General features: G+C 35.8%; 2 protein-coding genes across 7 annotated transcripts in view; one reads left to right on the top strand and one right to left on the bottom strand.

The window, feature by feature from the left end:
• Positions 1-24369, top strand: part of RALGPS2 (Ral GEF with PH domain and SH3 binding motif 2) — a 170167-nt gene that overhangs the window by 98937 nt on the left and 46861 nt on the right. The gene's annotated exons all lie outside the window — the stretch shown is intronic.
• On the bottom strand, positions 844-23990 carry ANGPTL1 (angiopoietin like 1). The gene is made up of 5 exons (XM_025921205.2): positions 23519-23990; positions 17496-18341; positions 5056-5249; positions 2932-3202; positions 844-1534 (listed from the first exon to the last, which is right to left on the bottom strand). Exons 1-5 carry the CDS (start codon positions 23526-23528, stop codon positions 1347-1349), a joined length of 1509 nt encoding a protein of 502 aa, XP_025776990.2. The 5' UTR covers positions 23529-23990; the 3' UTR covers positions 844-1346.

Raw genomic sequence — 24369 nt, 5'->3', positions numbered from 1 at the left:
TTTTTGGAAAGAAATTGTTCCAGGAGGTTGGTAATAAGTTGTTAGATCCAAAGTTGAGTAAAAGACACACGCGCGCGCACACACACACAATAAGTTGGAATTAGCAAATTGGACTAGCCAAACCCCTGTGGATTCTGCCCTGAAGGTATTGAATCTCAGTATTGAGAAAATATCTAACAGTTCCTTGAAGTTGTGTTAGTCCCACCCATCAGTATGTGGTAATGCTTATAAAGTTCTCTAGGCTTTCTGACTTGAATAGCAGACAGGATCAGAAAATTTGGAAATGGGGAGAGCAGGAGTATTAATAAGCTTGTTTATATGTAAGTTATAATTCAGATCTGTAAAACCATTGGCTCACTAAATTTTTGTGATTCCCATTCTTGTAATACCAATATTTTGCTGATAGAACAATATAAATACATTTCAGGAAATTTTGGTGTTCCAATAAATCATGTGAAGACAATATTGAAAAAATCATTTATAATTTCCATTTTTTGTAAATTTGACTGTTTAAACATTACATACATTATTTTTTAAAATACGTAAATACTATGGATCACTTAATTTGGCGGGGGGGTGGGGAAATTGGCACAAAATATATTGGCAGGAGTTCAAGGGGCACGCCTGGTTGGCTGAGTTGGTTGAGCATCTGGCCCTTGATGTCGGCTCAGGTCGTGATCTCAGTCATGGGATGGAGCCCCATATTGGGCTCCATGCTCAGTGCTGAGCCTGCTTGGGATTCTGTCTCTCGGCCCTCCCCCATTTGTGCATGCTTTTTCTCTCTCTCTCTCAAAATAAAAGGAAAAGGATTTCGGTCTAACCATTTCATGTCAGAGGCACAAATTGAATTTGAAATAACTTTTATTCAATGCAAAATGTATTTTCTATTGGCAAAACTAGAGTTTTCTCTAATTTCCTGTCTATATTTTTATAAATAAAACGTATTACTTGGCTGAAATTTTAAAATTATTTTTTCTATTGGAAGTTAGAGCAATCTCATAAAATTTTTAAATAAATTGTCTTGAACATGTATTCAATTTTGATTTAAAATAAAGCTAAGATTTGTTATATACTGTGGCAAATATTTACATTTTATAAAACAAACTTTGCCTATGTTTAGTCAATATAATTTTAAAAATAGGATTATGGGTACAAATAATCTTCTGCAGTATATTGAGGAAAGATGAAACTATAGTCATAAATCCCCTTTTTACAGTTACGGTAAGTTCATTTAAAACTGTGTCTGTAGAAATGAATTGTGCAAAACAATATACATGTAACATTTACATTTTTAGGAACTGAAAAGGGCAGAGCTCTCTGTCATTTAAGTTGGAGGCGATCTCTCTTCAGTCAATAGGCTTGATCATCATCTGAACTGCTCTCAAAGAGTACGACCCGCCTCGGTATTCAGCCCAAAATATGCCATCTTGGTATTTGCTTCTGTAATGGCCACCTCTGTACCACACTCCGTTTAGGTTAGAATGCGCACAGGCGTTGTACCACCATCCTCCTTTGTGAAAGTGGGCGCAGTTTCCTTTGAGGAAGAAAATACAGTATCAAAGTAAAAGTTTCTCCAAGCGTGGTACTCCATAAACCATGAAAAACTTACTCTACCTTTGGAATAATTTGAGTTTTTCTTACTGATTTCAGTTACCTTTGTCTTTAGAGTTTTGTTTCTTCATTCTTTTACTGTTGCTGAAGTATCAACTACTTGGAAGATCACTTGAATTGCCTTTTTGACCTTGCCCTTTGCTTGCTTACCATTGCTTTTTTAAATTAAATTAAATTTTAATTTAACAATGAATTAACCTTAATTGTAATTAATTGTAATTTCTGTGTAGCAGGGTAAATAAAACACAAACAGCGTTTGTTTGTATGAGAGAAAGAGGAATAAAATGCAGAATTGGGAAGGAAAGGTATGGAGTTGCTAAAGTAGTAAGTTGGGGAAAATTGAATTCTCAAAAAAGCACAAAATAATGTAAATTAGAATAGCACTACCAGTGGCCAAATGTGTTTCTGTAAACATGGGATATACTTTGGTTATATCTTCCTTTTTCCCTCTTCTGCCATTGTAAACTTAGAGACCTATATACTGCTTGCCAAGATACAGCTGAACAGAAAAACAGATTTTGCAGGGTGATGTCTCTTTATCAGGGCCACAAAACTGGGTTAAAAAGGCAGAAGTATATGAAAACTAATGTGAAGAGTTCTGTTTTCTGGATGGCCTAAATGATTCTTCCTAAACCAAATATTAACTTCTCTGAGTAAAGCTTTTTTGCTGTTGCAGTCCTACTGTTCCCCTTCACGTGAGTGCTAAGAAATGCCTTTACCAAGGCCATGTACCCAAATGGCTTGCTTCCTTTGCTCCCTTCAGGTCTTTATTCAGATGTTACCTTCTCAAAGTAACCTTTCTTGACCACTCTGTATAAAATAGCACCCACCCCACCTCCTGCTGCTTATCACTCACTGTTCTCTCACTCCATTTTATTTTTCTTAGAGTATTTGTCACCACCTGACAAATAATTTTGTCTCCTAGAGAATAAGCTCTAGAAGGGCAGGAACTTTGTTCACTGCTGTATCCTTAGCATCTGTTAACAGTGCCTGGCATGTGGTAGGTGATTAGTTAGTAGTTATGAATTTTAGGCATTAGAGAATTTTATTTCCAAAGGAATGAGTGTTTTTTTCCTCACCACCCTCCCACCCCCAAGTTAGAATGACAGAACCTTATTTTTCACAGAGTTCATTCACACTTTGGGATTGCCTTATAGAAGAGATAACCAACCTTTCAGCAGCTTATATTCCCTGTGACTGACTCCAAAATTACTTTTCTGGAAAGATTTTTAGTAGTGTCTACTGTAATAGCAAGGTTCTGTGTAATACATAGAAGGTAGTGATTCTACAAAGAATACACTTCAGTTTTTTCTTACTCACCTGCATACATATCTTTATCTCTGTCCAGTGTGGTGAACTGTTTACCATTATGCCACATCATAGAGTCCCCTGCATTTCCCTGGTAAGTTCCCAGACGTAGTCTAAAGAATTCACTTTCAGGTTCCAGGCGAAAGCTGCTATATTCTGCATAGACTTTTTTATCACTCCAGTCTTCTAATTCAATCAACAACTTATAATTATCTTGATTGCTAAGCATATAGATATTTTCCAGTCCAAGCCAATATTCTCCATCAATGTTTCCAAACCCTTTCTGTTAATAAACAAACAGCATGAGTACAAACATAAGTGCAGGGATAGTAAACTTTTTTATAGATAAGTTTCAAACATTTGATAACATAAAAATATTTGCCATTTAAGCAGTAATGTGAATTTCCATTTTAATAGCTCACCTGACCTTTATAAACCCCACATAGTCATTTTTTTTTTGTTTTTCTTTCTCTTAGTTTGTCCATATTTATTTATACATCTAGCTTCAAACCTTAGGTATAAGGGCAAAACAGAATAAACATTATTCCTAGCTACTAAAAACATTAACTAGTGAACTAGCCAGATTCTTGAAAAGGATTCCTAATCTCTCTCGTACAAAGAGCCAGATTTTTTTCTAAAGGTATATATGTAACTGTCCCCTGCTATAGTCAGACAAAAAGGATATCTGACATTTTTATGATCACTCAATAAAAATGATAGTAGAGCAAATTGTCTTCTTTAGCTCTATTATAATTAAATATCAGGATAAAACCGTCATCTTCAAAGTTCCACCTTGGAAAAATTGTAGATTATTTTTAAAAAATCCATGAACTGTCCTATTTCAGTAAGCATTCACCATTGCAGGTGTGCAGCACAGCGTAAGTTTCGGCAAACCTGATCTTAACACTAAGTGTATTTTCAAGGAGGTTGTGTTGGGGATTTTCTCCCTGGTTACTTGTTTGGAAATTTACACAACTTTTGACATGGATATATTAATGTCTCATTTTTAGCTGCCAGTAAAATGCCACCTAAAAGTGAGTAATCACATGTTACTTCACAGTTTTGAATGAAGTATTAACCATCTAGAAAATATAATCGCACTCATCTGCCATCCTTAGACTGAAGGGTGTATACTATACACTCCTAGCATGATAAACATCGAAATTATTGAGAAATAATTTTGGTCCCGTATGTCTGGGTGTACATTACTTCCCAACAGCGCCGTTGTCTGGTGTTAACCAATTTAAAACATGGGGGGATGATTATCTGAGATAATTTAACCTAGAGAAAGAGTCATTTTTTTTGAGTTCTATAGTTTATATTAGTGCTTACATACAACTGCTGATGGGTACAAATGTGATCGTAAACAAAAAAGCAGTTGTCTTCTTAGGAAATGGAATTAGTGGTGGTGCCTTGGTGGCTCAGTCGGTTAAGCATCCGACTCTTGATTTCAGCTCAGGTCATGATCTCACTGTCATGGGATCAAGCAAGCCCCACAGTGGACTACGGTCTGCTCTGAGTGTGGAGCCTCCCTCTGTGCCTCCACTGTTTGCATTCTCTCTCTCTCTCTCTCTCTCTCTCTCCCTCTCTCTCTCAAAATAAATAAACATTTTTTTGAAAAAAGAGGGGGCGCCTGGGTGGCGCAGTCGGCTGAGCGTCCGACTTCAGCCAGGTCACGATCTCGCGGTCCGTGAGTTCGAGCCCCGCGTCGGGCTCTGGGCTGATGGCTCGGAGCCTGGAGCGTTTCCGATTTTGTGTCTCCCTCTCTCTCTGCCCCTCCCCCGTTCATGCTCTGTCTCTCTCTGTCCCAAAAATAAATAAAAAACGTTGAAAAAAAAATTTTTGAAAAAAGAAAATGGAATTAGCAGTAGTCTTTGCTAAGAATTAAATACATGTATAAATGATCCAGACTGAAAGGAGACATTTTAAAGTGTATCTCTAGTTTCCTTTTTACCTTTTAATTTTGACTTTGAAACTAGAGATGAGAATTCTCTTTTTTTTTTTTCACAAAGGTAGATAGTAAAAAACATATGGATAGTTGTTTCTCAGCTGTGTATCTTATTTATTTCCTAGAATGACTACATTGTAAGAGTTGCTTTGCTCCACCTCTCTCCCAGGTCCGAATCACTGATTTACCTTATAATTTTCCCAGTTTCTGAAGAAGTTGACAGAGCCATCTGTTCTTTTCTGAATAACAGTCCAACCCCCTGGATCCAAACTGTTCTCACACCATAACTGTATTGGTCCATTGCTGTTTTCAGGTTTAATCATATAAATCCCACTGACTGAATGTCCAGCTTCTTTTGCATGCTGACAGTCTTTGAATGGTCCTATAATTAAAATATCATTGATTACCAGGAAACTTACTAGGAATAGAGCCTTATTAAAATAGTTTTAGTCTAGGGTCTTACCTTTATTCTTTCTTTACAATACAACTTTTTATCTATTGTATACACAATACCATAGAAGTTAAAGAAACTAAATAAAGGATTACCCCAGTCCCACTATCTGGAACATTAACTTGTTCCATTTTCCACTGTTCTTAGGAGTCTTTGTCCATATGCATACATTTTTATATTGTTGTAATTCTGACACACATAGAAAATTGAATTCTGTCTTTTAACAAAAAGACCGTTTCCTTGGGACCACAGTCTTCATTCTAGCACTTATAGTAGCTGTAATATACAATTTTTAACATTAGTATATCATTGTTTATTACTCTGTCATTGGATACTGAAGTTCCATCTGATTTTTGCTATTGTAAGGTGCACAAAGTGTCTTCTTATTGGCTTCATTTTTTTCAAATATTTACTTTAAAAATGCTGTGGGATTGATCTGCTAGATCAAGAGGGTGTGAACACTTTTATGGCTCTTCATTGTACCCAGTTTACATTTTCCAAAATTTGATTTCACTTGAACACACTAGTCCCTTAAGGTACTTCGTGAAAACCACCTACCATGGTCAAATAAGTTTTATTATTGCTAAGTATTATATTACCCTTTTGGAAACTCACAGTGTACATGTACATATTAAAGACTAAGAGGCCCTGAAATAAATCAGAATTTCCCAAACTTACAGAATCTGTTAACTTTTTCCCTCATTCAGTAGTCCATATGAATGCATTTCAGGAATGTTGGCAAAATGCCTTTCTAAAGAATTGTTTCAATTTATATGACTAACAGTAATTTTCTTAGTCTACACAGTGACCCTGTGATCGTTTACAGATGTCCTATAGATGAAACAGTTAACAGTTAACTATAGATGAAACTAAAGTCCTGTATCTTAGAAGGTAATAAACCTTGGACTTAAACCCGTTTCTTTCTAACCCCAGGGCCCATGTTCTGAACTACTGGCTACATTTGCTTCCGTGTTATTTCATAGGGAGAGAAACGGATTCTCTCCCTGTTTTTTAATCCACTAGTAAGTTCTTCGTATCTTTTAAAATGACAGAACATTTTTGTGAAATACTTTGTAGTGTCTGACTCTTGAACTTGTGATTTCCACATTTTTTTGGATCTAAAGAAAGATTGCTTCTAAGTTTTACTGAACATTTCTTTAGTTGAACCATTCTCCAGTGTTTTGATCCTTTGTTGTTTTTTTTTATAAGGATGTAAAAATATTAAGTGATTCAGAAATAAGAATTACCCCACAGATCTTTTAGAACAACAATAAAAAAGTATAGAAATTCCAGTCATCACATTTTATATTTTACTAGAAATGTTTACATTTTGACATGTGCAATTTTTAGAAATTAGGTGAGAATAGAGTTTAGTCGAGTAAAGCTCATACACTATAATGAAAGTAGGATTGTTGAAATTTTAAGAAATGTGTTATCTATACTGTACCGGTGTATAAAGGGACCCTTTTGGGCTAACTGGGGAAGGAGTCATCTCATTAAATAAGTAGTTATACGATTGCATCATTAGAAGAGGTTCTTAGAGACTGAACTCTTTCCTCTAGATTGCTCCTTGAGGATGGAGACTATTTTTGTTTTTCTTCTGACTTTACATTATCAGCGTTTTAACTATTAGTAGGCTATCGGTCATTTTTTTAAGTAAATAAATTAACTTGCCTTCACACTTTAAATACAAGGAAATTGAAAACCACACACAAAATCAATAGATGATATATTTCTCTAGCCCACATTTTTATGTTCTGTTGATATTTCTGTTTCAGACTTTTTGAAATTATGATACAATAACTATAAACACTATACATTACTAGTAAAAAAATTTGAGAACCTGGAAAGACTTAATGCTCCCTTTCTTGGGTTACATTTATTTTAGGTATTGGATTCTTTAATTCTTTTAAAAAATTTGATTCTTTTTTTTTGTAGTTTTTATTTCTCTCCTGCAGTTTCTTAATCTTGCATTCATTATGAACATATCCTTTAAGCTGTAATATCTACTTTAAAAATTCTTGTCCCTTCTGTTCCTAGTTTGCTGAGAGTTTTTATCATAATGGATTTTGGGTTTTGTCAGGAGCTGTTTTTATCTACTGAGATAATAGGGTTTTTCTTTTGTTTGTTAGTAGGTGAATTCTGTGATTATTTTTTAATATTAAACCAACCACCTTATTGCTGGGATAGTCTTGACTTGGTCATATGTATTACTAGTTTTATGTATTGCTAGATTTCATTTGCTAAAATTGTGCTAAGAATTTCTGCTTTCGGGGGCACCTCGGTGGCTCAGTCAGTTGAATGTCCAACTCATGATTTAGTCTCAGGTCATGATCTCATAGTTTGAGATTAAGCCCTGTGTTGGGCTCTGTGTTGACAGCGTGGAGCCTGCTTGGGACTCTCCCTCTCTCTCTGCCTCTCTCTTTCTCTCAAAATCAATAAATTAAAAAAATAATAAAAAGGAATTTCTGCTTTTATATTCATGAGGATATTGATTAGTCTGTGAAAGCTCATAAATAGGTTCTTAAGGTAGGGAGGACTGTGAAAAAATAATGTTTTGAGCTTATTAGACTGGCCATAAATTTGATCACATTCCATTAAAATTCAGTGTGAATTGTTTTTATATTATCTACCTTATCATTTACTGAATTTAAGTTACAAAGTATTCAGAACTTTTAACACAGTGCTTTAGAGAGTAGTCATCATGAGTAACTTGTTAATTGCCTTCTTTTCTCCTTCATTGCAGACCTTGAAAAAAAAGCAGTTGCTCATGTAATAAATATGTATCTTATTTAATTAATAAATTTAATATGGCTAATCAAAGGTGAATGTACAGTCATTTCTATTGTAGAAAATAATGTATTCCTGAAAAACTTCATGTTCTGTAAAATGTTACACTAAAAATAACAGCAAATATTAGCTGCTAACATACTTTGTATTCAGCTGTTGATGCTTGTGACACAAAACATTAAAATAGCTTGGAAAAAATCCCAATGAACCAATATGACCTCTTTGTTTTACTGATATTATTCTCCTTTTTTATCCGTCACATATGAGCTACTAAACATTTCAGAAGCATGCATTGTAGTCAAGTCAGAGAAGGATAGAGAGGTTGTAATTCAGATAGGATGAAATCTATGGAATTTTATATGCAGGAGCAAAATTGAAGGAAAAGTGAAGTCTAATTTCCAGGTCCATTCTTAGATTATTTTGTGTAATGCATGATATTATATTCATTTGTTTACTCCTACAACTCCCCATGGGCCAAGACTGTATCTTTTAGTTGTGCATCCATAGTTCAAGCCCACCTAGGCACTCAAATATTTGTTGAGCTACATGATCCCTAGTAGCCACAGTGGTTTCCAGAATTTCCTCAGTTCTGCATTTTTTCCATATGTTTCTTTTCTGCATCTATGACAGGCTAGAAAGTTTAGGCTCAAGAGGTAAAGACGCAACCATAGAGTTAAGTGGGAAGTGGGGGAAGTGGCAAGCAAAAAGGGAATTCCACTGCAACATGACAAATACTTTGACGGAGTTATGCAGGACAGTTGGGAATACTGGCCAACAAATAACTAACCCGGATTTACAGAAAAGAGATCAAAGTCTACCTGTATCTAAGCTGAGTTTTGAAAATTGAGTCAGAGCTTGGGCTCGGAGTGTGGGGGTTAGGAGTCTGATCAAGGCTACCCATGAGTAACCTGAGCTGAGAACTGAAAACAGAAGAGAGCTTGAGGTTACAGAGGACTTACAAGTTTTGTATGCCTGAAATGTAAAGGGCCAAGGGTGATACTTAGAGCCCTTGAGGTAGACTATCGAGTTGAAGTTGTCACTTCCACAATAGTCAAGGATATCTGAGGAACATTGCTCTTATCTTAAACTCTATTATAGTTAATGCACACATAAAATGGTCTTGTTGCAGTCCACATAAATATTCCCTCATTTCAGAAATTTGTCTATTCTATAAATGTCACCTTTGTATTGTTTATTTTATGAATGTCATCCTTGTAAATGTTTGCTCTGCACTCATTTGACTATAGTTTTGGCAATTACATTTTATATTTAAGTATATATTCAGAAGTTTGACTTTCACTAGGTTACTTGAATTGCTCTAAAATATTTAGAAACATCAAGGTGTTGAATGTTGACTGAATATTTGTAAAATACCATTTGTTTCTTTTCTGCGACTTAAAAGGCCCTTGGATATTTAAACAAATTGGAGAGTTGTGGGTTTTCTAAATCCAGCTTTGATTTGATAAGACTTCATTTTATGCAATATTAAAATTACCTTTAACTTTAATTTTCAACCCACTTTTTTGGTGATGGCCTTCATATTTACAGTTCAGATGCCTGTTAGATTTAGTTGATCAAAAATCTTAGGAAAATTTAGTTGAAATCCTTTTCTAGAACGTGTCTAAAATTAGTAGTGTTCTAGCTACTTTTTTCTCCTTGGTAAAGATAGTTAATATTAGAATTTAGTATTTGTTTGTGTTTATTTTTTACAAATAAACCATTAACCTGTCTTAGCCCAGTATATATTGTTGGTCTTGGCAGAAATATTTTTTCATTATTACTTGTATGTGTTATTTACTTTCTGCTCTAGAGTTTGATTATAAGACAGTCTTCTATTAAGTGTTTTACTGCTTTCTCTTCCACAAAAGTCATTGCCTAATAGGAATTCTTAAATGACTAGAAGAAAAGTAATAGCTTTATTTTTGAGAGGTCAAATTTAACTTGAAGGTTTGTATATGATCAGAAGTAAGTTTACTAACATATCTTTCAGGAATTTGTTCAGAATGGTTCACAAAGGGTATAGACTGGGAGTACCTTTCTTTTAAAATAGGAATTTTATTAACCTTTTTCTTGCATTGAGTAATCTTGAAAGAGTCTTCATCTTTCTTGACACAACTGGATTCTTCTCAAGGCAGGAAACTGGAGTTCTGTACATTGAATTTGAAGGACCAGTCTCTCTCTTCCTCAGTTTATTTGATGATTAAAGTTTGTATAGGGCTAACAAACTCCAGTTAATAGATCTGATTCATAGAAAGAAAAATATTGACCAGTCATGCCACATTATTTCCCAACACGTATTTTTCATTAAGAACCCATATTTTGAACAGAACAGTGGGTTAATTTTTTTTCATACTTTAAATATACCTTTGTTGGGAACCATCTTTAATATACCCATTTTTTTTTTCTGTAAAGAAACTAATTGCTTAAAAGGAAAAGCTTTCTTCCCTTTTTGAAGTTGTTGAATTTCTCATTTATTTTCATTGTCTTAATCCTGCTCTTTGTGACAAAAGAAACAGGACAAAAAGGTAATCACTTTAGAGCTTCAAATAATTGGTCATCAAGTAAAATCTTTTGAGAGGTAAACTTTTTAATTGGGTTGTGAGCTAAGTATAAGACAAATACATTTTATAGCATTTCCGAATGGGAAGTTTGGGGCAAATACTTTCTAAAGCAATAATAGATTCTGTCTTCTAAAAATATTAATTACTATGTTTATTAACCTGTAAGTTTAAAATAAAAGTTAGTGGGGGCACCGGGTGGCTCAGTTGATTAAGCATCTGACTCTTGATTTCGGCTCAGGTCATGATCTCACAGTTCCTGAGATCAAGCCCCATGTCAGGCTCTGCACTAATTAATAGTGCGAAGCCTGCTTGGAATTCCCTCTCCCTCTCTCTCTCTGCCCCTCCCCTGCTCACATGTGTGCTTTCTCTCTCCCTTTCTTTTTCTCTCTCCTCCCTCAAAATAAATAAAAAGCATTTTTTTAAATCTTAAAAAAAAAAAATAGGGGCTCCTGGGTGGCTCAGTCGGTTGAGCGTCCAACTTCAGCTCAGGTCACGATCTCACACTTTGTGAGTTCGAGCCCCATGTCGGGCTCTGTGCTGACAGCTTAGAGCCTGGAGCCTCCTTCGGATTCTGTCTCTCCTCCCCTCTGCCCCTCCCCCGCTTGTGCTCGGTCTCTCTCTATCAAACATAAACAAATGTAAAAAAAAAAATTTTTTTTGAATCTTAAAAAATAAAATGGAATTAAAAAATGAAATGCATTTAGCAATCTGAGCTTTTATTTTTGAATTATAAGTTGTTTCTCATAACTGGTAAAAAAGAATCCTATTCCAATAGCCCCTTTGTCTAAACAGGTTCCTTTAGTTTTTTTTTTTTTAGAGTGTTAATCTAAGTATTCCACTGAAAGCAATTGCATCTTTAAAATACACCAGTAAGAAGCATTATAAGTAATTAAAAGTTTTATCCACTAAAAAGCGTATTGTTAGTTTCTAATGCCTGCTTTTTATGTTTAACTTTTTAAGCTTACCTTTTATGTTCCCATACATGGCAAAGCAAGGCACATGTAGGGGAGGGCGCAGATAAATGGAGTAATTAATGATGGTCAGACCATACATACACCAAGTGTTTTCATATGCATCACCTCACAAATTACCATAACAATCTTTCTTACAAAAGAGGCAACAAAAAAGCCTTGCCAGAATCCCAAGTTTCCTGATAGCTATGCTCTAATACACTGTGAAGGAACTTTCTCAAATCCATTTGCTTACAAGGAATAAACCTATTTTTATAAATACACCATTTGTAAAAGAGCAATGTTTTCTTTTATAAAAGACTAACCCAAAATGCCGTCAGTGAATAACATTAACGGTTAAGAATTTTATTGATAGCAGTTTGCCAGGTGTGCAGTTATATTCCCAAACATTTTGTTTTAATGGTAGAGGGAAGGTAATGTTTCTGGAGATAATTAATTTTAATCTAACAGAGTTATTGCATTATTTGTGTTGATTTCATAGTAAGTTTGTTCTTTGGAGGTACATTTTTCTTATAACCTAAAATATAAAATTGTCATTAAAACACCTTTTTAGAAGAATGGTGGTAAGATACACACAACGAAGTTTACCAACTCATCATTTTAAATGTACGGTTCATACCTTCTCTTTACTGTGCAGCCAGTCTCCAGAACTCTTTTCATCTGGCAGAACTGAAACCCTTTATCCATCAAACAGACTTTCCTGTTCTTCCAGCCACCATTCTGCCTTCTGTCTCTGCACATTTGACTACTGTAGGCACCTCATATTAGTGCAGTCATACAGTATTTGACTTTTTGTGACTGGCTGAAACAAGTTTAATGCATATGCATTATACATTTAGAGACTTTAGAATTCCAGACTATGTACCTACATGTAGTGTACGGTTATTAAGAGCATCTTGTTGCCAGAAGTATATGTAAGTACAGAAGAACCATCCATCTTTGCCCTTTTTGTCCAAGTACCGAAAAAGCTCAAACATATTTTCCAGTCTGATAAGAATACTGTGAACAAAGATTTTAGTACCTTATATATAAAGAAAATAGCAAGTCTGTTTATTGTTGCTCAGAGTAATTTATATTTTATAGGAATCATAGACTATTAGAACTAGAAAGGGATGTTAAAATTGTCAGGTCCAACAAGCACTCTCATTGTACAAGTGAGAGAACAGGACAGTCAGGCAAAGTGACTTACCCAAGGTCAATAACAAAGATAACAGGCTTTCTTAACTCTGTGTGCTTTCCCTTATATGTTCATTAGTGTTCTAATGAACATTCTTACGGTGTAGCTAATTATTCCTTGGATATCAAAGACCAACATTTATAGAATGAAATAAGTAAAAAGTTAATGTTTACTTATAATAACAAATAGTGAATAGCAGAAAAAATGATGTGTGCCCTTAATTTTACATTAGGGATTAGTTTATTAAGGATATAAACACCATTGTTTTATTAAAGCAGAGGTCTTTTAAATGGGACTTTTGATATGCTAAATCCCTAACATGGGATTTAATTCTGAAATAAAAGATTTTTCTTACACTACAGCTCAGTGTATAATAAAATCTAGAAGTGATACAGCTCATTTTGTGTAAGCATTTTTTAATGTATCAGTGTATGAATATATGAATAATAATTTCTTCTAGAACTGATACCATCCAGTTAAGATTCAGCACTCACAGAAAATACTCCATGGTGTTCATCTCCGTACCTACGTGGCTATACCTTCCATCAGTTAAAAAAAAATTCTACACACTTCAGTTATATTTATTTATATGTGATAATGTATAAACTATTATGCTGATAAATTGCGAACATTAAAAGCTTACCTAAAACATACACTTTTTAAAAGAATATCAAAAATAAATACGTATTTTTTTTCTTTCTATACCCAGTGGATCATTTTGTACACATCTTTGCTTTGGAAATCACAGGGTGTGGGGATATTAGTAATGATCGTCATTTACCTAACATAATGGTGTTCTAGCCTGTTGTTACTGAGTGTTAAAACAATATAAACTGAATGAATCCTGATATCTATATTCTTAACAGGCTGTTAGTTAATACAGCGTTAGTTAATACATTGTTAGTGCAATGTATCAAAAGTACTTTCATGAAGGTCTTTGGAATGAAAACTTTAAGAAGCTCTGTAAAAATGTAGTAACAAGTTAGCCAACATTTATTTAGCATCTGCAAGTGAGAGACAATATCCATCTACTAGGAAGGAGCTTATATTATAGTTAGAAGACATTTTATTTAGATGTGTATATAAGTACTATATGTACCTGTAAAGATAACTGATAATTCAAGAGGGAGTATAAGGAATGTTGTATATACTTTATGTCACAGAGAAAAGAAACATTTGTGGAAAGAAGCAATCACTTTAAGCCTGAGGAAGTCAGCAAGGACTTTAAGGAGGAGTTGCTATTTATTTTATTTTATTTTATTTTATTTTATTTTATTTTATTTTATTTTATTTTGGTCTGAGCCTTATAATTTGATAGGCAGAAAGCATGGAAAATATTTCAAAGACAATGAGTTGATTCATTTTATTGAAACAGATGGTTTTTATGAAGGAACTTAATAGAAGGAAAGCTAAAGAAGTAAGATTGTTTTGAGGAGGAAATTGTTCTTACCCAGGCTAAGCAAAATGCACATTTTCTGTGTGTCATATGGAACTGCTGAGCAGAAGTGTGATGTGATCAAAGTGGTAGTTTCAGAAGATCTGTTGGCAATATAGAATATATTTTGATGGAGAGACAAAATGGAGTTAGGCTAATTGACAAGCTATTACACCATTTCTAGTAAGAGTTAACATTTTGACTGCCAGGCACTGTTCTAAGTACTCCTCAAATGTTAAATTCTATGAGGTAATTACATTTATTATCCCCCATTTTACAGATGAGGAAACCGAGGCACAGAGCAGTTTCGCCCCACCTTCACCCCACACCCTGAGGTTACACGGCTGATAACCCAGAAGTCTATCCTCTAGCTGCTGCCATAGATAATTGGGAGCTAAGTTAGAGTTCTGGCTCTGAATAGAAATGAGGGACAAGTCCACGAACGATGGAAAAGCAGCAGGGGTAGAACTGAGCTGACTGGGTATGTGGGGCAGGAGGCAAGTGTCAGAGATGGGCCAAACAAATTCAGAAATAGGGAGTGATGGAAATCAAAACAGAGAAATCAAAATCAAATGACCCACCAATCTTACTAATGGGAATTTATCCTAAGGGTATAATCATAGAGAAAGAAAAAGAACAAAATTATTTTTTAAAGCTGCAAGAATACTGATTACCATGTTTAACAGGAAGGGCAAATAAGAAAGACTTGAAGGCTATTACCAAAGTCTTGGTTAACTTTTGTTTATTTCTGTTTGCTTTTTGTCTGTAATGTTTGTTTATTTTTTGGAGAGAGCACAAGCGGGGAAGGGGCAGAGAGCAGGGGACAGAGGATCCAAAGTAGGTTCTGTGCTGTCAGCAGAGAGCCCGATGAGGGACTTGAAACCTGAGCCAAAGTCAGATGCATAACTGACTGAGCCACCCAGGCGCCCCTGTTTATTTCTATTGGCTATCTAGCGAAACTTTCTTAAAAGCTTGTTAGTATTTTCTAGATTTTCTTCCGTAAATATGTATTACTTCTGTAATAAGTTACTTATTTTAAAAGGAAAATGCTAGCTTGGGGAAAAGATTTTTTAAGCTTTAGTCATTCATTCACTCATTCATTTATTCCTCAAATATCTATCATAGTGCTTAAAATATGCTGAGCACAATGTGCCAAGACTTGATCCTACCTAGATGTTCGATTTCTTACTGTTGAATACTGAGAGTTCTCTTTTTTTTTTAATGTTTGTTTATTTTTTTAGAGAGACAGTGAGAGTGGGGGAGGGGCAGAGAGAGAGACAGACACACAGAATCTGAAGCAGGTTCCAGGCTCTGAGCTGTCAGCACAGAGCCAGACACGGGGCTCAAACTCATGAACCATGAGATCATGACCTGAGCCAAAGTCGGATGCTTAACCCACTGAGCCACCCAGGTGCTCTTTTTTTTTTTTTTTTTTTTTTTTTTTAAAGTAGGCTTCATACGCTGCATGGAGCCCAACACAGGGCTCTAACTCACCACCCTGAGATCGAGAGTCAGTGGCTTAACCAGCTGAGCCAGCCAGGCATCCCCCAGCTAGATGTTTGAGACAGTAAAATGAAAAGACAGTTCACTTTCTTCCAGAAGCATTCAGTCTACCAGGAGACCAACATGCAAACAACTCTAGTGTAATGTGATAACAGAAAACATGTTCAAGGCAAAGTCAGCAGTTTGGGGAAAGAGCCATTTAGATGTTTGTTGGAATCTGGGAATGTGTAATATTTAAGGTATTATTTTACTTAAGCCTTAAAATCTGCCAGGTCAAGAGAGAAACTGGGAGAAGGCATTTCAGGAGAGGAAGCAGCACCATGTGAGGTGATGGTAGAACATCCAGATGCAAACACTGAGCATTGGTTAGAATTTGGAGGGAGAGCCCCAGGCAGGAGTCGCCTGAGCAGTGGTGATACTTGGCGGCCTTGAAGGTGTGTGAAACCTGCAAAACAGAGTATCTTGAGGAAAACTTTTTTAAATATAGAGAAGGAAGGAGATGCAAATGAAGAATTTAGAGAAGTAGGAAGAGTCAGAATATTCTGAAGTGGAGCCCCAAGAAAGCAGTGGGGGCCACTGCTGCAGAGACATACTTTATGACATACGCGTTCCAGTCTTTGTTCTCTGTGTTGTTGTTTAAAATCACTCCATAGTCTACATACATTTTTATGTACTGCCTTTTCAGTAAGTGAATGAACTATTTATTTAATCTTTTTACTTTGGGGCGTTTGGACTTTTCTTTCCACTCTAAGGAAACAAATCAACTTCTAAAGAATTCAAGAGAATGCCTTATGGCAAAATGGTTGCAGGGGTAAAATAAACGTAAAATATTCAGAAAATTAGCAGTGAGCTTACTAAACTGAAATAAAGATGAATTATTTATCTTTGTATTCTGGCCACTTAGATCGGTGACCAATACTGAAGGGAAAGAGGAGGGAGGGAGGGAGGGAGGGAGGGAGGGAGGGAGGGAGGGAGGGAGGGAGGGAGGGAGGGAAGAGGAATGGAAGAAGGAACAAAATTAAGAAATAGAGGTAGGGATAGTGGGATCAATTTTAGGTTTTGTTTTGTTTAACCATAGTGAAAATGTAATTATACGTATGTGGGTATAAGATACAAATTGTAGTTTGTTTAGCCCTGGAAAGTAGAAGGGATACCTTTTCCTCTTAACACTGAGGGCAAGAAGGCATGGGTGTTGTGTAGATGTTTCCAAAATAGGGAAGAAACAAGGAACCTAGGGCCTGAGTAGACTTCATCTCAGTGCAGGAGTAGATGACACATTTCTGAGAGCAGAGGTAAGGAGGAGGTGTAATGAGAGGCTTAAGGAGAGTGAAAGCAAATTTTTAAATGTTCCTTTTGGAGAGGAGGAAAATGGGGAGAGCAGCAAGAGGTAAACAGAAGGATTGCTGAGCAGCTAGATGATCTAGCTGGAGGCCGATGGGGGGTTGTAGAGGTTAGAAGTGGATTATGGACTCATTCCTGTCTTAATGCTGGTAACTTAGATTGTGAGAATTTGGATGGAAGACAATACTTTTCTCACAGAATACTCGGTTTTTAGAAACTCTTAGACTCAGACCTGAGAGATGTATTTAAGTTCAATTCTTGATTAATAGAAAACAAAAATGTTCGTGTATAATTACGTCACCAAAACAAAGAGTAAGCCATTTATTGTGTGCATTGTTTCATAAACCGTAAAACATACTAACCTCATGCTTCCATTTTTAACGGTAAGAGGTAACTCACCTTCATTGATGAACGTTACTGGTGGTATCTTGAGAGGACTTTTGGTGGAAGAAGTCCCCAGATCAGGTGGTGGCATTAAATCCCTGGGATAACCTGGATCCCTCTGTATCTCATTACCCCCCAGCAGTCCAGGAGTATACGGATGACTGTTAGGAATATGTTGTGGCACCACCTGGACAAGAGGAGGAGACACATGGGGGTCTTGTCGGGAAAATATCTTCAAGCACTGTTCTTCCAGCAAAGTGATCATCACAGACTGGTTATTAACGAGATCAGTCAAGGAAGCATATTTCACCTCTAGTTCCCTGTACCTTGTTGCCATCTTCAACATTTCTGTAGTGACATTGAGGATTTTATTTTCCAACTGGGAAAGTTCAAGTGAATTATCCCTCTTACGGATAATCTCGTGTAATAGCTGCATATAGAGTTGAGTAACACGGGAGTTCATGTTCCGGCTTTCTTTTCTCAGCAGCTTTACCTCATTTACAATGTTTCCATCTACATCCACCACCAGCTGCAGGACGTCTATCTCCCGCTTCTGCCTGGAGAGCACATCCTTCAGGTTTTCAAGGTCCATCCTGGTGATCATATCTTTAATAGTACTTGCATCTTGCCCTTTGGTATTGACACAAATTGGCCCTGTAATTTTTTGTTCAGGCACCAGGAATGTGTATGAACATTTCTTTGCTTCCTCTTTACCATCTGTGGCACGAGGGTATCTCCTCTGGGTTATTTTTTTTATTTTGAACTGTCCTCCTCTGCAATGTCCAATGCCCATTAGTAGGAAGAATAACACACTTAGGGTCCAAATAAAAGCCTTCATTTTGAAATGAGGTTGTATAAAGTCTTTGTAAAAAAACAAACCAGTGAAGGAAAAAAAAAAGTAAAAAGAATTAATATTAACCTACTTTTAAAGTCAGTAACGTAAAAAAAAAAAAATGGAAAAAAACGAGTATCTATTGGTGTTATTAATTGGGCCAGAATTAATTTTATTAATTTGTTAAATCCAACACCACGATGCCTTTGCATTTGTTTAGGTTTCAGAGAATAACTCTCCCAACTATCACCTCACTGTAATACTTTTTCTTCCCCAGCTCAGTGCACACATTTTGGTGAGTGCCCACTGTCTGCAATGGCATACTATTAGTGTTCTTGGGTGCTTTGAGACCCTAATAAGACACTTTTCTTACCCTTGAAAAGCTTACTCTACTGTCTTAAGACTCTGAAAATGATACACAATGTGTATAAGGCATTAATTAAAATATTCTTCCCTAACTAGTATGAAAGCTAATAGCAAGTGACTTTACTAGTCATTATTTTATATGTATATTCGGTTTTAGTTAAATTGGCCCTCTCTAATAAATATCTTTTTTATCTATCAAAGAAACATTTTGAGGCAAATCTCAAACCAGAAAGTTTTGGCATCATATTTTTAGTTTTTGTAGCATGTCCTTTTAGGATTCGAGACAAGTTGAAGAATGAGGGAATGTTTACAGTCATTATTGTAGGCAGTTATGTTTTCTAAACCATAATCATATATATGTTCTAAGTTTACGTATGATTTAGCAGGTTCATTCTTCTAACAGGTTCTACTGAACTGTATTTTAGTAAAATTTCAATAATTTTCTTTAACCATTACCAAGGAAAGAAACTCTATATTTGAATATGATTGTTAGAGTTGGAAAGTGCCTTAGAGACCATCTCATTCAAGAACCTCTTTGCACCTGGGACGCCTGGGTGGCTCAGTCGGTTGAGTGTCCGGCTTCGGCTCAGAGCATGGTCTTGCAGTCCGTGAGTTCACACCCCCCATCAGGCTCTGTGCTGGCAGCTCAGAGCCTGGAGCCTGCCCCTCTCTCTCTCTCTCTGCCCTTCCCCCGCTCACATGTGCTCTCCCTCTTTCTCTCAAAAATAAATAAACATTAAAGAATAAAAAAGAACCTCTTTGCACCCATGTGCATGTTGAAGGCCCAGACCACACAAATAGATAGTATTAGAACCCAGTCAAGCATTCAGGTTCCCCGGCTCCTCAGTCAGTGTTTATAGCAGTGGCACGTATTGCTGACATGTGTGCTTGAAATGTTTCAATTTTGCTGTGACAGAGAAATTCTTGTCCCTTATAATGCAATTTCTGTAGAAACACTAGAGGAAACATTAGAACTCGCTCTACGAACCAAAGCTGCTTCTTTCTCACGAGTTCCCTCCCTAAGGAGTGGTAGCAGTAGAACGGGTAGGACGTGCCACTCTGTCGGGTGCGTCAGCAGGCTGAGCGGCACATGGCCCACCTTCCCTCTGTCACAAGCTCGATTCCTGCTTGCTGGTTTTGAAGGACACCAGTGGATACACTAAGAACTCTAGTGTACCACTTCCCACCCTACTTCTTGTGTTTTGATTTGAGAAGTCAGGTCCCAAGTTGTTTATGCCTACGATTAATAATAGCAATGCAGTAATAACAGTCATTCATACTTACGGGGCGCTTGGCATTATTTTAAGCCCCTTTACATGCGTTAAGTCCATTACTTGTAACTACAACCCTCTGAGGTAGACTGTCACAGTCCTCATTCTCAGCAAAAGACTAGCATCTGGAAATTAAGTACCTTACCCGGAGTCACACAGCTTCTAAGAGATGGCACCAGAGTTTGAATGTAGGCAGAGACTCCACAGAGTTCATTGCAACATATTCTATTCTATTTTCTATCCCCAATACCGTAACAGTCCCTCACATTTATGTAGTGCTTAATACATGTTAACAATATATTTGCATTCACAACAACACTGTGAAATAAATGTATACCATTTTACACAGAGATAAAGTACCAGAGAAGCCAACACTGGCATTCAAATGTGATTCTGATCTTCTCCTAACTTTGCTAGACCTGTGTTTTTTATCCTAGTCGTGGTGTAACTACAGAGGAGCCTTAACTTTGTGTCTCTCGTTTTTCAGTCTTTTCCTGGTGTGTATCTCTTTACATTGACCCATTGCTTATTTATGAAAAGGTATTTGGGAATCATTTTTGTTAGGCTCTGTTTCCATCATTTTTCTATCCCAAGCTTTTCTGCTGTCATTCCTTTTCCTCTGTATGTGTTGTATTAGTTGATATATATCTAACTTGTAAGTATGAACCCTCCCCCAAAATAAAGGTTATTATTAAAATCAGTGAAATAAGGACTCTTTGACTTGCAGTTACGAAGATGACCACTACTTTTTAAAACCATGTCTCCTTTGGTGTTTTGAAGGTGGAGTGAGAGTGAAAATAAGCAAAGGGTGGAGTGTGGAGTATTTTTCTATTGCTAACGTAAGATAGGAGGAGTGAGCATAATAGTATTCCTTATTTATATCAGAGGCCTTCTCTTGCTAAGTGATCATCAAAAGCACACTTGGATGAATACTTTTAGTTTTTTGTTTGTATATTTTGCCTCGGACATGAGTAGAAAATTAGACCTTAAACATCATCTGTCTATTTTATAAGAAAAGGACTGCTATTGTACTAGAGTTCCTTATGCCAAAAACCAATAAAAGATTTCTTGCTATATTTGCAGATTCATGGAATTTAGATGTGGTTTATTTTAAAAACTGAGGACAGTAAAGTAGAAGCCGTCAGCCTCCTGGTTCAAATGTGTAGTATTTCTCCTGCATAGTTAACTTAGCTAGTCCTCAACTTCACTCATTTCACTTTAATAATAGAATGGAAACTCTTAGATCATAAAATTATTTAAGTAATCTATGACATAAGCTACCAAAACAAGGGAAATTCAGAACCTATCATGAAACTTCCAAACAAGTAGAATTTCATAAACAGTATTCTGATTTGAACAGCTTGTGTTTCCTACCAGACACAGATTTGTATAGAACAACTAAGAACATATAATCCAAGACTGTTATTGTGACTTTACGTCAGTGTTGTCATGAAAGAACAAAAACGTGAAAAGTTGAAATAGCAGTATGTTCTGCCTTAGCTCTTTGTGGGCTCCTATACGATTAAGTCGTAAGATAAATCCTTGTGTACCATGAGAGAATCTGACCTAAGTATTTAAAGGAGGCAATTAAAGGTTTCTTTTAAGCAAATATAATTCCCTTACCCATATTATAAAAGTAATGACTTAGTTGTCACATAAAGAAGAATAAGGAGCCACATTTCTTAAGTAAGTAGACTAGCTACGTCATGAGTAAAGAACTGGTTTTAAAAATACATTTACTACTACATTTTCTGAAAACTTCAGTATTTCCCCACCACGTTCAGTTTTAAAAGTGAAAGATCTATAAATCTGTGTTACCTCATAAAACCTTTCTGTATATGTTAAAATTTTCCTAGGTCCCAAGAGAATGTTATAAATTAGTTACAGTATACTTAAGTTTAAATCTGTGCCTTTGCTTGGTTGTTTTTAGGAAAAAAAGAAAAAAAGTCTTCCATGCCTTGGGTTAATTTTATTAGTACTGTTTCTCTTCATAGTTGCTACATTTGCCAGCTAGTAGAGAGAAGAAATAAAAATCAGGATTTACTTCCTTTCAGATGGTAAATGCATAGAGGCATTAAACTGGTTATCTCACGCACCGAAAATAGCATGAGGCAATGAACCTAAATTTATGAAGCACTGAAGATACCTTAGGTACTTCTAGATTGTGAATTATATTCTGGGAAAAGACTTGAGAACAATCTCATCCCCTGGAGACATCTAAGAAAGGGATAGTTATCTGTGTGTTTGGGGTTTCAGATTAAATGCTTGCCTAAGGACTCAGTAAGAAATGAGGTTGAATGAGGTCCTGCACTTTTCATAGCAAAAAAAACCAACAACAACAGAAAGAGAGATGAGAGTATTTCAGATGCAGTATTGCATGGACATGTTATCAGTTTCTTGTAAAATATGTTTAACAGAGATCCTCCCAGGATTTAGAGTTTGAATCTTTAAGGAAAAGACATGTAAGTAAAGTTGAAGAAATCTTAGCTTTACAATTATTTGCTTGTTGAAGATTCTTACCATTTAATGCCTTTAGTTTTTTAAAAGAACAGAAAATCCCCAAATCATAAAAAACTTGTGTCTTTGATGTTAAAGCTAACTATTGGTAACTAGTAATTTTATTTTTAACAGTTCTTTCTCATAATACAATTAAACAAAGCCCTCAGGTAGAATATTGAAAGAAACCTCATATGTATGGTTACCAAAATTATGTCTATCTAAAAGTATTATGTATTTTTGGTCTTTTAATCATGTATTTAAGTAATTGGTTCTTCTGGGTTCTTATTTTCTACTGTTACTGCTGACTACTTAATACTTCTGTCACATTTTATTTTTTTCCTTAATCCTAATCTATGAAGTTTTAGGTTTTTTTGTGTGTCAATAACTTTGCTTTTTTAAGTAATTCTAGTTATAGCAGTTTTAATGTGTGTGACCCAAGTTAAATTCCTGTTGCATGTAAACCTGGAAAGTTAGTTACAATTTTGAGTTTTTGCAAGAGATACCATAGACTTACCTATAATCTTTACAAAATTTCTGCTTCATATTGGGTTATGCTATAACTGGGGAATTGTTCTAAAGCCTTTAAGTTAATTTTGTATGTTCTTAGCTGTGTTTTGTAGCTATACTTTAAGATCTCTAACAGTATGCATAAACTTACACACTATAACTGCAGGAAGAGAGACTCATGTTTACAGCTGTTTTCTTTTGTTTGTATCCCTTTGTTTTTACTCACTGTGTTTTCAGCCTTATACATTTAATCTGTTACTTGTTAAAATTTCTTTCTAGTGTCACTAAAGTACTTGTTCTCTGAAACCAAGCACGTATCTACCGATGTGTAAGCATATACACCAAATGTTATTAAAGTGAACCTCATATAATGCATCAATCACCACAGAGTATGTACATAAGGACCAGTTTTTACATAAAGGTGCAAAAGAAAACCTTTTTCAGCTAAGATAAATTGTAGTGTATTTATAAATTCTTTGTTTAATAAAAGATTTTGAAATTTCTACAAATATAAAATTTTGACATACAGAATTTTTAAATAAAAACAAGAAATATTAAAATACCTTTATGCATCTGTTGATAAAGCAGACCCAGAAACTTGCTGCTCTTATTCTCGCTTTTAAAAATCAGTGTAGAAGTTTGTTCATCTGTGACTTTAATGGCAATTGCATTTTTGTTTTGGACCGTTGAATCCAAGCTGTAATAACGAACTTCTTTTTCTTCTTACAACACTCATCAATTGAATTTGACAAGCCACCTATGTAATTTTAAGTAGTATAGTGGAAGTTCTGGTCTGTGGGCTGTCGTTAATCCGGCAGAGAAAGCATTGTGGCTTTGCTCTGTCTGCCACATGGAGAAATGCAGTAACCAGCTGCAGCTGACCCAGATTGTATATACAGTACCCTTGAATAGTGATTCCCTCTCTTTCTCAGTAAACTCAAGTTCAGCCCACATATTACGTCACCAAAAAATTGCTGGAGACTAGGGGGGGAAGTCTCCTCCTTAGGATTTCCTCTCTGTAGCCTTAAATAGGGGTGGGGGTAGTGGGATCAGCAGGAGGTTGAATAGCTCCGAACAAGGAGAGACTGTGTGCAGGTTGAAGGAAGGGCACCATCTGGAAACAAACTATCATAGTCCAGCGGGCAATTATAAAACAAACATTTTAGTCTGCTGGCCAGAGATCTTTTAACTCGAATACTGAAAAAATAGTACTCAGCTTCTCAGAAATAGTAGCAGGCTGATAAGTTTGTTTTTTGTTACAAAGAACGAGCATTAGACCTTGTCAGGAGGCAGCCACCTAAATAATGTAATACTCTCTATAACCTAGCAGGATTTTTAAACATTTGACTAAGTTGTCATTTCAGAAGATTTTAAACTTATAAGAAACTTGATGTTGTTTTGATGTACCTCACTG

The sequence above is a fragment of the Puma concolor genome, chromosome E4 (assembly GCF_028749965.1).
Source record: "Puma concolor isolate L17-30 chromosome E4, mPumCon1.1.hap2, whole genome shotgun sequence".
NCBI classification, from domain to species: Eukaryota; Metazoa; Chordata; class Mammalia; order Carnivora; family Felidae; genus Puma; species Puma concolor.
This window is presented reverse-complemented; position numbering and strand designations above follow the sequence as displayed.

Coding starts and splice junctions, on each gene's coding strand:
- ANGPTL1 (XM_025921205.2), bottom strand. Junction 3,203..5,055: donor GAAACTGGGAAAATTATAAG/GTAAATCAGTGA, acceptor GTTTATTAACAG/AAAGGGTTTGGAAACATTGA. Junction 1,535..2,931: donor AGATAAAGATATGTATGCAG/GTGAGTAAGAAA, acceptor TCTTCCTCAAAG/GAAACTGCGCCCACTTTCAC.